This window comes from Erithacus rubecula (assembly GCF_903797595.1).
Source record: "Erithacus rubecula genome assembly, chromosome: 1".
NCBI lineage: Eukaryota > Metazoa > Chordata > Aves > Passeriformes > Muscicapidae > Erithacus > Erithacus rubecula.
The window spans coordinates 71137205-71157822 of record NC_136658.1 but is presented as its reverse complement, the minus strand read 5'-3'; the positions used below and the strand labels follow the sequence as shown (position 1 = coordinate 71157822).

The 20618-nt window shown below is 35.5% G+C and overlaps 1 protein-coding gene across 2 annotated transcripts in view; it reads left to right on the top strand.

The window, feature by feature from the left end:
* Window positions 1-20618, top strand: part of COG6 (component of oligomeric golgi complex 6) — a 54332-nt gene that overhangs the window by 11749 nt on the left and 21965 nt on the right. For both annotated transcript variants that reach the window (XM_079299583.1, XM_079299582.1), the window contains exons 5-12: window positions 3405-3516; window positions 5499-5581; window positions 5799-5869; window positions 7072-7165; window positions 11085-11213; window positions 11330-11421; window positions 15661-15725; window positions 19481-19572. In XM_079299583.1, the coding sequence (XP_079155709.1) occupies window positions 3405-3516; window positions 5499-5581; window positions 5799-5869; window positions 7072-7165; window positions 11085-11213; window positions 11330-11421; window positions 15661-15725; window positions 19481-19572 (738 nt within the window). The remainder of the gene's footprint in view (window positions 1-3404; window positions 3517-5498; window positions 5582-5798; window positions 5870-7071; window positions 7166-11084; window positions 11214-11329; window positions 11422-15660; window positions 15726-19480; window positions 19573-20618) is intronic.

Here is a 20618-nt window from a genome sequence, read left to right as displayed (position 1 = left end):
TTAAATATCTGTTAGTTTGTGTGTGAGGAAATAAATGTATAAATAAATATATGTGGAAAAAAATTTGCATGTTTTGTACCTGATCCATCATCTAGGATATAAGGTCTCTTTCTTGTACAGGTTGATAACCAAGGCAATTTTCACAATCATCTCAAGCAGAACTGGCTAATATGGGTTCTGAAACTGAGTAGCTCTTTGAAATCCTGTGTGCTCTGTAAAGAGCCCAAGAGAAGCAGCTTTATCAAAATTCAGACACGTTCTTTTGTTTAGGAGAGATGTTTGTCATTACTTCCCAATCACTATCTTGAGGAACGTGAATGAAACATTGCTGCCACCTTGAGGTTGGTATCTTGTGAGTACATGGTGAAGCTTCACTTACTTGTTGCTTGAGTTTAATGTATTGACTCTGTTTTATAAAAGTTAATTATTGGGAGTGCACAGAGTTCATCAGTGTGCAGTTATTCCAGGCCTTAGCCCAAGATACAGCCAGGAATGGCCTTAAAGCACAGTGTTTGATCAAACCTTGTTCTCCATAGCAGCAAAAATGGAGGGAGGACTGTGTAGAGCTGAATCTTGCAGAAGGAGAGAGATTGATTAGCGCGATTGTTCTTTATTTATAAAGGAGGAGTAAAACAGCGCGTGAAGTTCCACAATGGGCTCATGACCATGCTGTTTATACAGTTCCTGACTCTGTTCCTTATCCTACCACAACTCTAATTCTACCTGAAACTGAGAAAACCATTAGGCCCAATACATTACACTTCTTAAAATCAGACTTCCTCCTACTGCCAGTTTGGTGGAAGTACACATTCAAAACATCTGAAGAACAGAAGATAATAGGAAATGGAGATCTTCTGGAAGAGAACCTAAAAGTTAATGCACTCACGAGATACACAAGGCTTAAAGAACAGAAAAGCTTCTCAGCATCCCATTTGCTCCTCTCTTTGTGGAAGATTTGTTTCAATTGAACCCAAAGAAGGCCTTGCATTTGCCTTGTTATCTCTTTGCTACCTTCCTTCTCTTACATAAAGGGAGGGGTAATCCAGTCTATTTTTAGCTTTGTGGTTTTATATGAAATTGAGGCTTCCATCATCCCAAGAGGAGAGACTTGGAGCAACTATTGAAGTTACTTCATTAATTTACATTTTCTGTTGTTTCAATTAAATACAATGATGATGATGTTGAGGCATTAGACTTGCTCAGCAAACAGTATGAAACAGGAATGCTTTGTTGAAAGCAGCATCATTGTGTTAAATCAGCCAAGTGTCCTTGGCTGATTTTCAATTTGAGTAGCCATCCTGGTGCTTTGAGGGTTTTCTTGACTCATTTATTTTTTTATTATTATTATTACTAGTTGTAGCCGATAATGCAATAAGCTCTTCTTATGCCCCAGAGGAGTTCTGAAGTGCAGTTTTCATGAGTTTCATAGCAGCAGGGAAGTCAATGCCCTCATGCCTCTGACTGCTCCTGGTGCTGGCACATCCCAGTCCCTTAGCACAGGCTGTGGTAAATGGAATTAGAAAATATATGTAATCTCCATCCCCAAGAAGTAAGAACTTCTGGATTTTTTTCCTGCCAGATTTGTTCCCTGATCTGATTCATTACATGATGCTGTAAACAATGGTCCTGGCACAGTGGGAAGGTCAGGACAGGGCAGGGATGAGCAGGGATGGCTGAGGCAGCCTGAGTAGCATGGCTTAGACATCACTGCACTATGTTAGTGCACTGCCCCATCTTTCATCTGTGTTGTGAGAATTTCATAGTTATCCTCAGAACATCTCTCACAGGCCTAATAGTGATTTAAAAATATTCTCTTGTTAATATCTTCTTGTCTGTTTCTTGTGTATTTTATAGACCACTTGTCTTTTTTTGCCTCTTAGAGCATGACTTGCTCTCATCAGATTTCACCACATAAATCTTCCTGCTGAAAATTTACTGAATTTGTTCAAAACTATGTTGTTCCATTCCCCTTCCACTGTGTTGGAAAGTGCCAGGATTTTTCATGGATGCATTTGTATAGTTGGTTAAAATCATCCTTCATCACTCTTTTACCTTCCCTGAGAACCATTTGGCTTCTTGGAGACCCAAAATTTGGAAATGTAGAGTTTACTTAGAGAAAATTAAATAGTTTGATTTTTAAGCATTGCAAAACTGTCAGTGTAAGAATAGAGTTGTTGTATTTGCCTAGGACAAGTGGAACTTGAATTACCAATTCAAGTGGTATTAAAGCATATGAGTTTTTGGTTTTCCTTTTTGTTTGGGTCTCTTCTGTATAACTTAGAAGTATTGTCTTGCTTTCCCCATTGATTTTCATGGATTTTACTGTTTAAGTACTGTACTGTTGGATTTTGTCCCTCTCACTGTTCAAAGTGCTAGAGCATTGATAATTGCAAAATATTTAATCTGATCTCTAAAAGAGTTTGTGTCATCCATACCTACAGAAGGGAAGCCAGTTTTCCATACTTAGTAGCTGAATGAAGTTCAGACTCTAGTTGGATAGCAGAGAAGGGGTAAATAAATGAAAGCTTAATTTTCAAGTTTTGACTGTGCAAGGAAATTTAATTATACAGCATGTGGAAGTACACTTGCCTGTCTTACCATCCTGTAATAACAATGTATTTATCTTGTAGTAATTATATCACATTGAAAGATTAAATTGTCTTAAAGAAATTGAGGTTTATTCTTCTTCAAATAACAAATTAATACCTTCTCAGTGTCCTGAAAGGGTAGTCTTCATATTCAGGAATACTGTGTGCTCAAACCACAGTTTGAGTAAATTTTCTGTTGCTGCAGGAATCCCAGTTAATTCCTTCAGTGGTTGTAAGGTGTGTGACAAAGCATGTACAGGAAAATGCTGCCCATGAGATGGTGCTTGCATATTGCATCCAGTTTATTTCAGGAACAAGAGAATTAGCCATTGCGTTTTGATTGCTTGTGACATTAGTAAATTGAGATCCCAACTGTATGGTGTTACAAAGAAATGGATCTGGTCTGTAGAAAAGTAGATTAATCTGAGGTTAATTTTGTGTTTTTGGATGTTATAGGCTTTCCCTTAGTGAATTTGAAAGGAAATAAATTGCAAGCATTACAACTGTGTGAGCACAAAGTATCTGGATTAGATAACTTATGATACAGATACTAAAGGAATATAATTTTAAAGAACTTAGTAATTTTCAAATGTGTTAACATATCTCTATATAGTCTTTACTGAATAATCTGTGTAAGCTTAATAGAAAGTTGTATGTGAAAAAACAACTCAAGTGTTCGAAGGCAAGAATGTGCTATTATAACGTAATAATACCAATTTCTGATGCTGGTTATATTTCCAAAAATTTGAATATGAAAAATCAGTCTTTGAGATAAGCATAAAAAGCTAATATCCTCTTCACTTTGTTTTATTACAGTCAGAGATTGGAAATGAAAGCACAAGTTGCAGATGCATTCATAGCAAAATTCCAGCTGACACCGGATGAAATGAATCTGCTTCGAGGCACGAAAGATGAGCCAATTACTGAGGTAGCTCAATGAACATTAAAATCTTCACCCTGAACTAAAATGTGGAAATGCCCTGAATTGTACACGAGATATTATTTTCAGTTTGCAATTTAATTCTTTATGGAGGAATGTACCTTTTAACAGAATGGTGAATTCCTGATGAGTTTGAAATGTGTGATGAAAGATTCAAGTAAAGAGACAGAAAATCAACATTAAATTCTAGTTTGTGTAATGATGTAATGAGTTTGAGGCAAATGAGCTCCCATGTAATCAGTTTGAGGCAAAGGAGTTCTCATCTTGTTCTACACTTCAATAAGAGCTTCATGAAGTCTGAATTTTCAGTGAAGACATATTAAAACTTTGTGACAAAGCAAATAAGAAGCTTGAAGCTCTGTAGTACTGCCATGTGCGTACATTTTGCATATTCGTGTATGTAGATACTCGGTGACTTGAGACAATGTAACCTGAGGCTTTCCCTCAATGTTACTTGGTCGCTAAAGATACTAGGTGCCAGTTCACTTCAGCCACCTTCCTAAGCAAGTTTTGGAATATGTTGGTTTAAATAAGAAGACACAGTAAAAGGAAACTTGTTCTAATAAAAGCAAACTGAATAATGAAAGAATTGAGTATATTGAAGAGACTTTTTTATTATTGTAGTTGCATGGAAAGCTTCACGTGGTGTCTCAGCAGGTAGTCCAGATTTATCTCATTTTCACAGGCATCCTGTTTGCAGTTAAAGCACTATTAAAAACATGGAACTGATAACCATAAACAGTGCTAATGAAAGCATAAATGGAATGTGCTAAATAATTGTGCACTTGAGTGATTGCTGTATGCTTTTGTACCACTATTGCCATGAAAGAACATTCAGATTTCTAGAAAGCATCTATTGCAGGGAACAATGACAGCAACTCTGTGCCAGTTACTGTGTGATTGGTTTGCAGCCAGTGAGGGCTGGTCTTTTTGATCCTTTGTCTAAAAAATGTGAAGAAGTAACTGAGATAAAACACTTACTCTGCTTTAGTTGGCAGACTTCAGTAATATCATGTATGTGCATTTCCCCTACGACAGAGTCAACCAGTGCACTTAAAACACCTTTAGTCAGACTTCTGGTTTGGAAATTTTCTTTTTTCCCAAAGAAAGAGTGCTTTGGGTTTAGAAACATAGTCTTTAACCCAGTTGATGCACAGCAGTAGATTAAATTGCTGGCCTCTTTTACTTAGAATATGTCTATTTTTATGTGACTTGAGTCAGAATTCAACTTTCCTGAGCAAACTGTTTTCAAATCAAAAAAGATTTAACAAACAGTTGTATCTGAAATAGCTGGTCTCCTCCAGGACATTTGAAATATGTAGTCATAAGAAGAGGTGCCTGAAAATGTTACTGGCTTTTCATTTGCATTCTGAAACTAACAAAGTAAGCTTTTTAGCCATATGTCCTTGTCTTCTAGGGTTTTTGGGTTTTTTTCACTGCTGATGTTGAGTTACTCCACAATGAAAGGTTGTTCTGGAAAACTTTAGTGTTGTCTATTGGAAACAGGTTTTAATTTTATTTTTTTTAAGAAATAATTACTCTATTTTATGAGTACAAAAACTAGTGACCTGTAATTATTGTACTTTGTTTCATTTTGCTCCTTAGTTGCTAAGAGTAATGGAAGACAGTGATGTAATGCGTAGCAGTATCCTCAAAATCTCCCTAGAGTTACCTAATCGATGTGAAACACATATTTCACAAGACAGGTTATAAACATATCTTTGCTTTTTTTTTGTTTTTTTTGGAAGAAAAGTGTGATACAATGGGAAACTAAAACATCCAAAGGCTCTTAAGATGGAATGAAAGGTCAGTGGCAGAGGGGGGATATGAATTTTAAAAGCAGCACTTGGGACACAGACCTGCAAGAAACTCAAGAGTAGCATTGAAAGAGGGAGTATAGAGTGCTAGAGATTTGAATAGAAATTACTGCTTTTACACTCTCCTTGTATTTTGTTTTTACATTGATTTAGGATTTTTTCAAGGCTTTGGGACGAGTAAAACAAATTCATGATGATGTCAAGATTCTCCTCCGAACAAATCAGCAAAGGGCAGGGTGAGTTATCCATTTACAATTAAAAGCAGAAGTTAAAGCAAGATCTTATTCTTCACTTCATATGACAGAATATATACAGAAATATACAGAATATTTCACAAAAAAAAATTAAAATACTCAACATTTTAATAATGGTATGTTTAGTTAGACTTGCACATGCCTTTGCTAGTGCTGCCTAAAATAGTATTTGCAAATTAACTTTTTTTTTGTCTTGTAGCTTGGAAATTATGGAACAGATGGCTTTACTGCAAGAGACATCTTACGAACGACTTTACAGATGGACTCAAAGTAGGTCTAAGAATGTTTTTATGTTTATGAATATTATTATGATGATTCCCTTAATTCCTTCATGTGGATTGAACTTAGCACAAAGCCTTTCCCAGATATATTAGCATTTTGGTTTCCTTCTTAAGGAAAGATGTTTTGAACCAAACAGTTAATTGGCAATTCTCTCATTTTTTGGGCCAATTTCATTATTATAAGAGTGGATTATTTATTTGTGTTTTTAGTAGATGGTTTTCCACAAAGAGCAACTTCTACAGTTTGGTAGTCCAAACAAATTTTTAATTGTATTGAATTTCATTTCCTTGCAAGTTAGAGGGAAGTTACTGGTTTTAATGATTTGTTAGTAAGATCTAGTTTAGTGGGAGGAGTGGTGAATTACTTTTAGAAAAAAAAAAAAAAAAAAAAGACGCCTCTTTTTGTTCCTTTTGTCAGGATACTCTTTTGAATGATAGTAGGCTTTTTATTTTTGCTTTTTTAGTTTTTTTTGCATATGTACTCTGGATGTAGCCATCCGTGTTCAATGTAAGACCTTTGACACTTGATAGTGTCAAATATAGTTACTTTTTTAATTAGTTCCCTATTCTCTGAAGCAAGAGACTGTCTCACTGACATTAAGATTCATGGGGGGTAAAATGGTGCAATGTGATTTTTATATTCATTTACTGTTCTTCAATGGATGCTTAAACCTCAAATAATAGTTGTGATTTCACCCTTGTAAAAGGCATAATTTTTCTGCCAATGTTTGATTTCGTTTATATGATTTCCACATTTTTCCCTGGAATATACAAGATTATATAGTTATTTTGATGAAGGAAAAAAATAACAGGACCAAATGACAAAACGAACAGCTTGCTTAAGTACTTGTTCCATTTTTTTTCTTAATAGTTTACCTGAAATATAGTAAACAATTGCAAAGGAGCCCAATAAAATTCTTAAGGTTGAATGAGTCAACACTTGTATGTGGGCACGAACAAATAATTCTCCCTTAGTCATCTTTATTGTTGAAATTTGTGATGGACATGCATTTTACAGTACTGCTTGCAGGGGAATTTAATTATATTAACACTACCTAGCCCAGGTAGCATATTCTGAAGTCTTCAAAACTAAAGGTCTTTGAGTTTTTACTTTATTTTCTTGTTTGACAGCTTGTATAAAATGTATTACAATGTAAAAAATGTACTTTTATTTGTGTTGTTATTTTATAGATGAGTGCAGGACATTGACACAAGAATCATGTGACATTTCTCCAGTTCTCGCTCAAGCCATGGAAGCCTTACAAGATAGACCTGTCCTGTACAAGTAAGTAAATGTTTGCTATTATCTCCAAGAGAAGCTAGTATTTAGAGCTTATAAAACTTTAGGATGGGCATGGATTGCAGTGCCAAGGCTGGTGGCACTTTGGTCCTGTGCCAAGTTCAAAACTACCTAGAAACTCAAGTTATAAAAAATCATATTTCCACAGCTTTAAATTTCAGAAGTCTTTTTGACGTAATTATGATATAGGAAATGTCATTGGACTTTTTCTAACTTACAAGTTTCTAATTAAAATGTCAGACTGTTTAAATTTAAATGAATTGTTAATTTCTGTGCTCTCATTCTAGGATTTTTCTGAAGTTAAAAATCCTGTTCAAAACATGTGATTGTATCATGTAAATTCCCAAAATAAAAAATTGGTAAAGGCTAATTAGCTTTTACTGAAATGCCTGTGGCAGTAAGAATGTTTTCCATTATGAGTTATAGAGTAATCTATTAAAAAATTATACATATGGATCTCTAAAGTGTAGAGGTATTTATATATCTATATCTGTGTAAAATACTACTGTTCTTATTCTGAATTTGCTGAAGTGTTGTTGGAGTAAATGAAATGGTACATAGGAGAGTGAACCACCAGGTGGCACTGTAAGAACTGTTTATTGGGGTGACCATCCCTGAAGAGGTTATTTACACTTCTTTGGGGTTTGGGCTTTTGGTTTTCGTTGGGCTTTTTTTTTGTTGTTGTTGTTGTTTGTTGGTTTTTTTTTTTTTAATGCATTCATCACATTTTACAACCGTTGAAAATTACTTTCAGCCCCAGGTATCCAGGACAGCAGAGTAACAGGCAGCCTTTCAAAGGCTACCCTTGTTTTTGAGAGTGTCAGTGCTTAGGTGTAGCTCCATGATCCTGTAAAGCTCCATGGAGCCATTCACAGGAAAAATGCATAGGGCATGTGAACCCTATGGAAAAATACTGTCAGTGTGGGAGAAAACTCAGATCTGGACATGATCAGTCAGCTCTGCTGGTTAATGTGAGGGAGAATGCTGTCACTTGACCTCCCCAGCTGTTGGATGTGGTGTGTTGCAGTACTTCAGGCCATAGTTGGGACTTCCAGTCCTTTCTTGCATTCTCTACACCCTCTTTTACAGCTGCAGAAGATCAGTCACTATGCTATTCACAACATTTTATAGGATTCTTTTTAGATACAGTTTTATTTTCTGTAATAAATACTTTGTTGAATTATGATACTTTGAAACTTCATAAAATCATTGTTTTGCTTTTTTAGTTCAAGGAAAGAAAACCCCATCTTGTTAATAAATCCACTGCTAGCCAGTTTAAAATGGGTCTGCAAAAGGGAATTTGTTTTTTTTTTTCTGACACTTCTGTCACAAACAACAGTAATAGTATGAACAAAGATAGAACTTGATAGGTAAGACCTTTCCTCTGCCAAAAGGGCAAAAATAAACATTACTGTAGATGATGCAGCCATGTGTCTCTCATCATAGATTATCAAGCTTAATTACTTGCTACAGTGTATTATCAAAATTGCAGTAGTGATGCTTTACATTTTAATTCTCTGGATTTAGTTAATTCCCTTCCCGAAATTTCTGTATACATTTAAGTAACAAATTGCTGAGTTCATAATGTAGAAGTCACAGAAGAAAATAATTTTGAATTGTTCTTTGCTTTTTGTGTATCACTTCTGTGAGAACTAAACACTTGCCCTCCAAATCACTGCCCTTGCATCTGATAAAGATTGTGATTTGATTGGGTGAAAGTGAATAAGATGGAGAAAGGCAGGAGTTTAGAAATAAATCTACAAATTCTTGTTTCCTTATTTTGACTTACATCTTGTTAGCTAAAAGTGATAGAAGGATTGGATGGAAGGAAGTGTCATAGATGGACTTTCTGGAGCTGCAGTCAGTAGGGATATAAAATAAACATTTCAGATTGGTTTTTAGTTCCTGGCTGTAACAGAAAAATTGTGAACTAGAAAACACAGAGATATAGCTGATAGCAGTGTGCCTTTTCCATCATCTCCTCAGGTTTACAAAGTTGTTTTTTTTTCCTCTTTCCCCAGTGATCATTACTGTATATTTTAAACATTAAAGCGCATTTAAACATTAAAGCTGAGTTGAAAAAAAACAAATGTTGTTTTCTTCTTCAAACATGAGTATGTGTAATAACATAGTAGTAAATTCTGTGTTCTAGTGTAAATAATAGTTATTGCCGAATTTTTTAAGATGGAGGATTTTGTAATGTTCTACTGAGAGCAAAAAGAAAATTAGTAGTTTCCTTTTAAAACAAAATTATCATTATTAAATGCTGTTTTCAGAACTAATAATGATTACAAGATCTGTTTCACTGCTGTATATTTAATGATCTATTGTATAGCTGTTTATTGGAAAGGAAAAAAAAAGTTAACTGGTTTCTGTACATACTTGAGATTTTTCACTCCAATTCTTCTCCTTCTAGACAGTGAGCGATTGTCAGATCCTAAATCTCTTCCACTTTCAATTGCATTATTTTTGTAAATAGTAATTTATTAGATTTTTTGTTAAACTTTTATCAGTTGCAGATATTTACTCTCCAAGTTAAAAAGTAGTGTATACAAAAAAGTTTCAACAGTAATTTCCAGATTCTTCAGTGTACTCTTTCCCCACCTCTTTCAGATAATAATTAGGATTAAAAAGAACAAAACTGAGGTTCCCTCTGACTTTTTACAGCAGAATAGAAATCTAATTCACCTCAATGTCAAACATTTTTGAAGCTATTTTTTTTAAACCAATTCAAGCATTTTGAACAACAAACTACAAAGGAGAGAAAGAGAATACACATTACAGTTTATTTTTCCAATATAACTGAAAATTGTCAAAGAGCGAGCATGGTGTCACTTACCAATGATACCCAGCAGAAGAATAGATATACAATAATATTAATAAAAAGAATGTTCTCTACTGACTTATTTAAGTCTGCATTTAATAAGCACTGCATTCACATTTGATAGAGGTGGAGAACAAAATTTTTAAAAAAATAATATATAAGTGTTCTGTGACTTGCAAATATAACTGGGATGTTACCAGTTTTCATTTCCTATCCTTCACTTGCTTTCATTCTTCAGTGCCAACAGAAAGGTAGCCTGCTTCGGGAATGAGCCATGTGTAAGTTATTGGCAGCTCCTCTGCCACCAGCAAGCCATTTGAGATAATGTATTCTGGGCTGCAATTGTTCATCCATTAACTATCTAGTTAAGATGCTTTGATTAAAATCAGTGAATGACTGTCGAATGTAAGTCTGTTCCTACTAGTCATGCAGTAGCCTAGGATGAAGAAGCCTTGTGTTGCAGTGCAGTAAATTGCTTCTTCTGTCAGTCAGCTAAACCATATCCAAACAGGAGTCCCAAGTGTGTCAAAGATGTTTATGTGTACAAAAATTTAAAAGCTGAGTTTTCATTTATTTATTTTCGTGGAATTAGGGAATGAGAGGGTCAAGGAAAGACTATAGCCTCTGCCAGTGCTCCTGTGTAGGAAACACATTGCCAACTTCTTTCAGTCTATTCTGCAATGGTATCAGAAGAGGCACACTAGAATAACTGTTCAAAATCAGTAGAAAAACCCCACATATAATAATCTGGTAGATAATTAATTTATCCTGAAAACGAAGAGCAATCCAACCAAGAAAGAAGAAAAGGAAGTGTCTGTGTTTATATATGTATAAGACCATATAAATTGCAGCACCTGTCTGCAATATCAGAAATCTTGTCTCATCCTACACGTTTGCTCTAGAGCAGACATGAGAAATTCTGACATCATCAGATGGTTTTGAATGCTTTATAGCAGAAGCATTGATCCAAGATTTCTAGAACTATGAAAATGTTTACTTGTATTAGGTGTGAGGCTGGACTAACCAGCTGTGATGAGGCAAACTGGGTTTTTTAAACCTGTTTTCATGTTTCAATAACAGGTACACACTGGATGAGTTTGGGACAGCTAGAAGGAGTGCTGTGGTCCGTGGCTTTATCGATGCTCTTACTAGAGGGGGTCTGGGAGGTACTCCCCGCCCTATTGAAATGCACTCTCATGATCCTCTGAGGTACAGTACTAACAAGAATATACATGAAATAATATTTTCTTTTTTTTTTTTTTGGCATTTTGAATTCCTGACACCATTAACCACTAATTTACACAGAAATTTCTTTCTTTTTGTAGGTATGTAGGAGATATGCTGGCCTGGTTGCATCAAGCTACAGCTTCTGAAAAAGAACACTTAGAAGCTATGTTAAAGCTTGTGACTATTCAAGGTAGTACTGGTTTTAAAACATAAATTGTGAAGTCACAGTAAGTCTGTGATAAGTAAAAAAGTGCGATTAATTTCTTAGGCTGGGCTTCAGTTACAAGTCTGAGTTTAAATTTTTCTAAAAATAATCTCAGAATAGCTGGTGGTTGCATTCTGCCAAAACAAGGCCCATAACAAAACAAGAATGTTTCAAAATGCACTCATTTTATTTTTCTGTACTTATAATAGATTTGCATTAAATTTACCAAGGGACATTTTAGAGTGTAGTTGAGAGTTCAGAAATTGTTTCTATGTATATGAATACATATCTCCTTGAAAATGTATATTATTTTGAGGATTTTCATTATGCCTTTGCTCTTTTGTTAGTACATTTTTAAAAATATAATTACTTGTTTCTGTAAGTCACTTCATTCTGTGCTACAAAGAAAATGGAATTTTCATCTGTCATTTAACATAATTTGAAGTTTATGGAGGTTGAAGTAGACCACTCACAAACAGATAGGTGATTTTTTTAATATGTAAACTCTCCTTCATTTCAGAACTGCAGATTCTTATGCTTAGTCTTCAGCCCCCTGCTTTGTTTTCAGTAGATTGAACCTATACTTTAAAGAATTTTTTGCTTTAGAAGCTTTAGTATGATTTGCCACCATAGTTTCAGAGGTATTTTTTATAAATTAAGCATGTGTACTCAATTGTGACAAACTCATTGTAAGAGCTTACATTTCATTTGTGTCTGGTGAGCTCTTCAGATTGTATGTCTCAATCCTACTCTGAGTTTTAAAGTGAATATGTATTCAGATTTTCCTTACTGCTGTAAGTATTAATTGGCTTTCCTAATTAATGGTATATTGGAAAGAAGGCTGTTTAGGAACTGTTGTAAATCAAACTGGAGGAATGCTGTTAAGTACAGTTATAGTGTATTATAGATGTGAATTTAATACTGTTTACTGACAGTTTTTCAGGGAGGCAGGGAAGCAGGCCTCATGGTGGTTTTATGGTAGAGAAAAAGACATGTCAGTTCTTTGTAGATGGCTGACTGATGTTTCTGCTGTAACTGGTGAGCCCTTCAGGAAAAGCTGGGCCCATGGAGCTTGTAAATGTATCTGGTTCTGCTGTGGGCTGGACTTCTGCTGCTGCACGTTGTTCTGAAAATCTCCCACTTCCTTGTGTAGTGCTTTGCTTAACTATGAAGTTCTTTGGCCTTCTGACAGGATGTTGGGCTGAGATAATATGACCATGAAATGAGATACATTTAGACCATTTCAGCCACAGAGCAAGATACTTGATAATGCAGAGAATATAAATATTTGGGGGAGAAATTTTCAACAAAAAATCACCAGGCCAAAACCTTTTGCTGGAAAGACTGGTATAAACAAGAGATTCAGTATTTCAGTCTAAAGCAACAATATGTTTTCCTAAGCTCTCCAGTAATGTGTCTACTATCACTGTTGTACAGTTTTTGAGAAATGCAAAGAGCAATTCTTATTTTCTTACTGGGAGCAACAAACTAGGAACTTGGGAGGTGCTGTCTATAACTATTGCTCTGTGTCTTTTGGGCAATTTTTTTGATGACAAGGATGGTGATGTGATAAAAATCTGTAAGGCAAAACAGTACTTAATAGGATACCACTGGATTTAACAAGAAATAGTTATAGGCAATGCAATCCCAGAGTACCCTGAGATTTTATGTTCTTTATAAATACAGATCCTGAGTTGGTAGTGAGAACAGTATTGATTGTACTGAAAAACGCAAGCTGAATTTTCTGTGCTCTTGTGCTGTCTTTAGGTGTCTGGCTGTGCAGGCCACAGTAAGAATTGAGTTAATTTCATGTAGTCATTTAACAAGTGGACATCTTGTTTATTTGCAGTTAAAATAAGGACAGAGATTTGTATCTTTAGAGTCAGTTCTTCATAACAAAACTTGAGATCTAATGTAAGCATTTCTGGAGACTTTCATTACAAACTGCATTTTTTTTCCATTCCCCTATAGAGGGAGCCCAAGCAATTGCCATAGGTAAAACACCTTCCTGGCGGTCTGAAGTTAGGTCAGTCAGATGTTTTCACTTCAACTTCAGCTTGAGTAGATTTTTGTGGATTTGCACTTCTATTATTTTCATTCAGGTGTGTCTGTACTGAGCTCAGATTTCTCCTTAAGTTCTCCTATAAGCTCTGTGTAATTTCAGGACTGTGGAGAGTGTGGTAAATAACAGCTATACAAAAATTTCCCTTCTCAAAAAACAACCAAAAAAAAAGGCCACATGTATACCTGTTGGTGCAATAACAGGTGGACTTGGTCACTGGATGAAAAATAGTATGTGTGACTTTTTTTTTTTTTGAGAAACGTTTCCACCCCAGTTTTTGCTTTAAAGTGACCAAACTATGTAGCTCATAAGCAGAACATGCAAGCATGGCTTTTAAAAAGTTTTAAAATGGCAAGATTGCAAAAATCAACTTTTCAGATTAATCTGACTAAAAATACTATTAAACTTTTAAGTGCTGAAAACCCATTCAGTAAAGTTTAACTCTTTTGCTGGACAAGCATAAATCATATGGTTTTCCTCTTCAGAGTTTAGGTATTCTGCTAGCAGGAGCCTCCCAGTCATACAGAAATCTACTTGAAAGGAATGGAGAATTGCAGGCATTTTAAGAGATGAAGTAGAAACCCATTTTTTGTGGAGTGCAGGAACCCAGATGGAGAACAGAAGCTAAACAAAGTCCAAAAAAGATCTCTCCTTTTATAGAAGAATACACAGAGAAAAATTATATATGGTGTAGCAAGGAGTTAGAAGTGTATCTTCAGTTGTGAGCTGAATGCTGAAAGTTATTTTGGACCTCTGAGAATAGTTTATTCTGTTATTCTTTTATGTCGAACTTGCACCACTTATATAAGCCATTCTGCTGGAAGATTTCACTGCTTTTGGAATCCAGATATTCTACTTGGACGTGAAAGTACATATTTGAACTTGTATGTTTTTTGAGCTAAAATTTTCATACCAAACAACTTGTTTTTAAGTCAATCTGGTCTAGATACACTATTGCAAATATGTGCTAGGTACTTGTTACATTGATGAACAGTACAAGTGTGACTGTTCCTACTAAAAATGTGTAAATTGCTAAGGTCTATCTGGGAGCTAACCATTACGTAAAAGAGCATGCATGCTGTGGTTTGTAATCTTGCTTTTTGCCTTGATGTCAATACTGAAGTATATAAGCATATTTTTATTAGCTTACCAATTGAGTATGCTGAAATTCTTACAGCCACCGCACTCAATTCAGTTGTTACTGCTTATATGGCTTTTCATGTAACTTGGTGTAAAGAGGCATTGGAACAGATCTCTGATCTTTCATTATTTTTTTTCTCTGAGGTAATCTGTCTTAGTCTGAAATAAGCAAAATATAGCTTCAGGTCACCTGATTTGTCACATGTCATAGTCAGTTTGTTTACTTTCATTGCATGGGTCCCATCTGAAGATGAACTCCTGTTGACAAGTTTTAAATTAGAATTAAAGTATTGCTTTCTCCATAAATCTGTTCTGAGTTGTTACTGAAGTGAGAGCTTGAAGATCTGTTGCTTTCAGTTTGATTGATTTATGACAGCAGTGGTTGCTATGCAACAATTCATTTGTGTTTCGTGATAAGATAGGGTGGTATTCTCTTTTGTACATGGTTCTGTGAAAGATGAGTTTCAATTGCTGCTGGGGAGGGAGCGTTTGCCAGCGCTGCAGCACGCAGTACTGTGGAGGTACACATGTCACTTCATTTGTAACAAAGCCACCAGCTCATCAGTAGCCAGCACTGACAGACACGTGTATTTGCCAGTCAAGCCTTTCAAAATGGGGTGAACTGCTGCTCCTTGAGTGTCTACTGGCCCGGGTGTTTTTTGGGGGTTTTTCTAGTTTAATTTCATGAAGTGCTAATATTGAGCCTTACTGAGACAGCTTCTTGTTAAATCATTTATTCTTCTCCTTGTTGCTTCTACCTCAAACCCCCACGCACTGTGTTGCACTAGGAAGCAATTGCATAGCAAAAGGTAATGACTCCAGGACTGTTTTGCCAAGCAGCTATTTCTTTTAATGGCTAGATTGGAAGCACAGTGGAGGTGTGAGCTAGTCATGTGGAGAAAAGAACACACAGTTCATAATGCTTTTTATGGAGGAGTCCTCCTACATTTGTTTATTTGTTTTATTTGAAGTAAAGAGAATTACATTTGCATAATCTTAGCATATGTTTGCATTAACTATAGGTGTGGAAGAAAATATTCAAGAAGTAGTTGGGCACATCACAGAAGGTGTCTGCAGGCCTCTGAAGGTGAAGTATTTTGTTTTCCTTAGCACTCTAAATACAAAAACTGTTCTGTTGTTTTTTTTCAGAACTTGTGCTCCCAGCTCTTCAGTGTATTTCCATTGCCCTTGGTTAAGAATTAGATTGTCAACTTCTGAAGGATTTTTTCTTCAAAATTAAAGATTCCTTTGTTCATGGATGTGTGCTTTATAATAGTCATATAGTGAGAGATACTAGGATGCTAAATCTGAGTCTTGATTTTGGTTTACTTTTCCTACGTTGAGGTGTGCTGATGTTGAAAAATACAGCTTTGTGGTAAGTGTATGGGAATAGCTGTAGTAGGTCAAGTGAAAAATCAGTGTAATTTACTAACCTATTTCTCATAGTGGTCATTATGCTTAGAAAAGAGTGTGCAGGTTTTGCAGTTTTGTCATACTTCAATAGGAGAGTTTCCATGCCTGTTTGTGAGTATACTAAAGACTTACTGAGCCATAACTTCTTTGTATATAATAGATCTCAGTAGATATTTTCTTGTATGAACATGTCAAATTGATGTAAAATGTTGATTTTCACAATGTATCCTTCAGGAGAGAAGTGAACATTTCAACTCTGTTGTATGAAAAAGCAGTTCTTTTTGTGGTTTGTGGGTTTTTTTGTTTTAGTGTTTTGTGTTTTTTGGGTTTGTTTAATAGCTACAGCTCTTGTATTTTAAAGGCACCATGAAAAATTGTTTCCTAATTACCATCTTCGTGCTACTTAGTTTTTTGTATTTGTCACATCTTTCTATAGTTGTCTTTTTTTCAAGCTACAGCCTTAGTAAGTTCAGGGGTCACATTTGATAGAAATCATTAATGATGATCCATCAAATGATTGACTGACTTGTCTATTGGATTTGCTTCACATAAGCAGGGAGGTAATCAAGGTGATGAAGCTGATACCAATTATTGCTTGACTGTGCAGTGTATAAATCCAGGTGTTTTTAAAGTAAAATCTACTGTGCCTAAATGTGATTATAATAAATTTCTCTTAGGATTCTGTAGCTATAACAACCGTATCCAATTGACAAATAGTCTCAAATGTGAGCAGCTAGTTTCCAATACTATATGTAAGTTTCTCATAAGAAAAGGATAGGGTCTACAGAGAGGTAAAATTCAAAAAGGTGTCCTTTAGAAAGTCACAGAATTACTGAAGAATTGAGGTTAGCAAGGACATCTGGAGGTCACTTGGTCCAAACTCCCACTCAGGCTGAGCCAACTAGAGCTGTGTCCAGGTGACTTTTAAATACTTCCAAGGAGGGAATCTCCACAGCCTCACTGGGCAATCTGTGCCAGTGCTCAGCTGCTGCACAGTAAAAAAGTAGTGTTCCCTGATGATCAGACAGAACAGAATCTCTCATATTTTAGTTTTGTGCCTGTTGCCACAGAATTCCGATCATCCTTCACAATCTTTTAGTTTTTAGTCTGTTGGAAGACCCTTTCCTAAAAGACACACAATCACCACAGCTTTTTTTTTTTTTTTTTTTAAGATATTTCCAAACTTTCTGTGCTCTTGAATCAGTTCTGTTAATACTTACTGCTGATGTTTGAGTTCAGTATTTCTGGGCATTCCAACAAAGTGATTAGAAATGAAATCAAACTTGTGTGTAAGTCAGAGGAAGTTTTGATCTTGGTCTGAGTGCTTGTGATTTTTATAATTAAGTACAGATTGATTGCCAGACTCTTTACACTTAGATGCTCCTAGTCTCTTTAGAAATATCCCCTGAAATACTGCTGTTCAGTTAGTTTCTGTGCTAGAAAAAAATTTAAAAAATCTTAGAAGACCAATTAAAGCTTCCCATTGTATTCTGTATTTTAATAGAATGCTACTTGAATTAATTCACTGCCAGTGTAGACTTTCCAGTAAAAAGTATGAAACACTTATTTTTTCCTGAGGGGAAAGAAAGAAAAAAGATAGAAAAAACCCCCCAGAGAAACCCCCAAGCAGAAAAGCCATCATACAATGCAGAATAGGTAATTAGATAATTGCAAGCCACCATGTTCAGAGAAACAACAGTAATAGATTCAATTTGGAGGAGTCTTTTCTACAATACCCTGTAGAAGTGTTATGTTTACATGCAGTCTAAATTGCCCACATTTCTTAGTGGTAGTTGATTTGTGTTTTAGGTATTTAAGTGGTTCTTGAATACTCGTTAGTGGTAGATCTTACCACAGGCCTCTCATTTCGGATGGAGGTAGGAGAATCCTAAAAAACATTTAAATTAAACTCCTCATCTTTTCCATAACATTTAAGATGAGTTCAAAACAACGGGTCTTTGATGCCCTGTGTGGACTGTGAGTAGTCTTTTATGGTCAGCTAACAACAGGATATACAGGACTGTAAAATAGTAAGAGCCCTAAGTCCAGAGCTTCCCCAAACGGGTTAAGTTGTGTTGCTTGCAAATTTTGGTTTTCCAGTGCAGTGAAGACTTCTGCATATGAAGCAGCAGTTCTTCTTTTCCCACTTTGTCTTTTTAATTCCTATTTTTCTCTCATGAACCTAAAATATTTTTTCCTCTCCTTCTGCCTGTTCTGTCTTTTTCAGTTTTTAATTATTTTGTTTACATGTACTTCTTCCTCTTTTTTTGGGGTCAATGTTTTGTTTTCCCTCTGTTCCCCTGCCTGCCCTATTCTCTTTTGCTATACAGGTAGAATATACTCAGTATTCATGGCCACAGGACCTTTTAGGTAACACTGGAGACATATATTTGTATATAGATCTTTGTATATACAAATGCATTGAAGAGCAACGTTCACCAGCATATCGAAATAAACTTCGTGCATTAAGTATTGCGAATAAGAGTTAGAAAGTATTATTTGGTTTTGGTCTGTGAATTAGATGCCAACTGAAAGGGTTGAGGAAGCATAATCTTAGTTGGTTCTCCCTGTAGCTGGGTCTGAGAAGAAGGGACTGCAGCACATTGTGTTCCACTGAAGAGTGGATAGTGGCTGCTGATTTGTGTGTAGCCCTTTCACACTCAGGCACATGGGAGAGCAGTGATAAGTCACTGTCTATTCTGCTTCATAAGTGCACAAAGATTGACCCTGGGGCAGCTTTTTATGAGTGAATTGAGACTGTGTGTACCATGGAGACAAGACATCAGTTGTCCAAGTGTAAAGACTCTCAGCACCATTTTGTTGTGTAGCCAGTAGCTCCTGGTTGAGATAAACAGTCAACATAGCTGGTTATTAGTTATTAATATATCTAATTAAATACTGGTAGGACATACATATGCTCTTCTTTAAGGAAAGAATTTATTCATCCAGGTGAAATTTGGTTCTTAGGCAAAATACCTAATATATTGATGTTCTGAATTTCTGAAGCATGATGCTAGAAATTTGCTGCTGTAGTTTAGTGATTCTGGAGCATTGTAGCTGTTCTTGCTATTCAGTGGTAGGGAAGATTCCAGCATGTACCAGTATTAACCCATCAAATCCAATTATTTTAAAATTTACAATAGCAGCAGAAGTCTGTGGGGACTGTAGAATTTTTAGAAGGTTTTTTGAGTTTGTAGTTTTTCTTTTTTTAAGAATGCATATACCTTCATGTTTCTGCCCAGATGCTTGTCAGCCCAGAAGCACTTCAGTTCAAGCTGAACATTAAAGTTAACTGGACATTCTCTTTTAAAATTTATTCCTGGTTGAATTTATTTTTCAAAAATCAGAGATAGATTGCATATAAAGTCATAGATGGCTGGCTTACAGAATTTATCACCTGAAGGATGTTTGTATTTGTTTATGCTGCAGGTTAGAATTGAGCAGGTGATTGTTGCTGAGCCAGGAGCAGTTTTACTGTACAAGATTTCTAATTTGCTCAAGTTCTACCACCATACAATCAGGTATGCAAAATTGCAAAATATGTTAAAAATGCCTCTTTTCCCTTATTGTATATGTAAGAATATATCTGCTTGGAAGAGCACTGTCTTGCTCAGTTGTTGCCCTGTACTTTAGTATCAAGAAGAAACACATGATATCAAGCAGAAACCATTTACCCATTGCCATTCCTCAATTCTAATCACAACTCCTTTGGAATAGAGCCTCAATTTGCCACAGTAACTATTTCTTTATTGTTCTGTGTAGATTCAAATAGTATACAAAAAATTCTACACAGCATTTAATATGATAAAGTCAAGTCCCCTTTGAGAAAATGTTATTAAATGAAATGTCTTCAGGGTATTTTTGTTTGTTTGTTTTGTTTTTTGTTGCTGTTTAAATAATTGTGTTTTGATAACTTTTTGATAATTTTTTTCCCTCTAATTATGCACTTCCTTATCTCACTGTTGAAGACGCGCTGATCACCTTCCAACTTTCCAGATAACACCAGGAATACAGAAACTGGAGAAAAGCCAGAGCTGCTAATTTATATATAATTTATATGTTGTAGCATATGCTGTAGTTCACGTTGGTTAGAAAAAGGAGTAGAAGAAAAATCTTCCTCCACAACCCCGAACTGAACTGTTGAGAATTCAAAACATTAATATTGCTAGTTGAGCTTCTCTATCTGAAAATAATTCAGATGTTGGGCACACTGGGATACGTGTTTCTTGGGCACCTCTCAGCTTATTTAAAATCCTCAGTTGTAATGGCAGGTCTGTTGTAGAACACATGTAAAATCTATTCTTAATTTTATTGTCCAAAAATCCTGGAAGATTTTGGTATTGTTTCTCTGTCTTCAGAGTTAGTGGTTCTCCAGGATTATAAAGCTTGGTGCAATTAAAAATGTGATGTTAAAATGGAAGGTCTTAGGCAGTGTTATCTGTTGGTTTCTGTCTTGTTAACAGCACAATGTTTAAAGACCACTGAAGTACCTTCTACCAGCTGAATAATTTCCTCCACACAGGGAAGGTGCATCTCACTAATTAAAGGGAAATACAGTTTGAGAAAT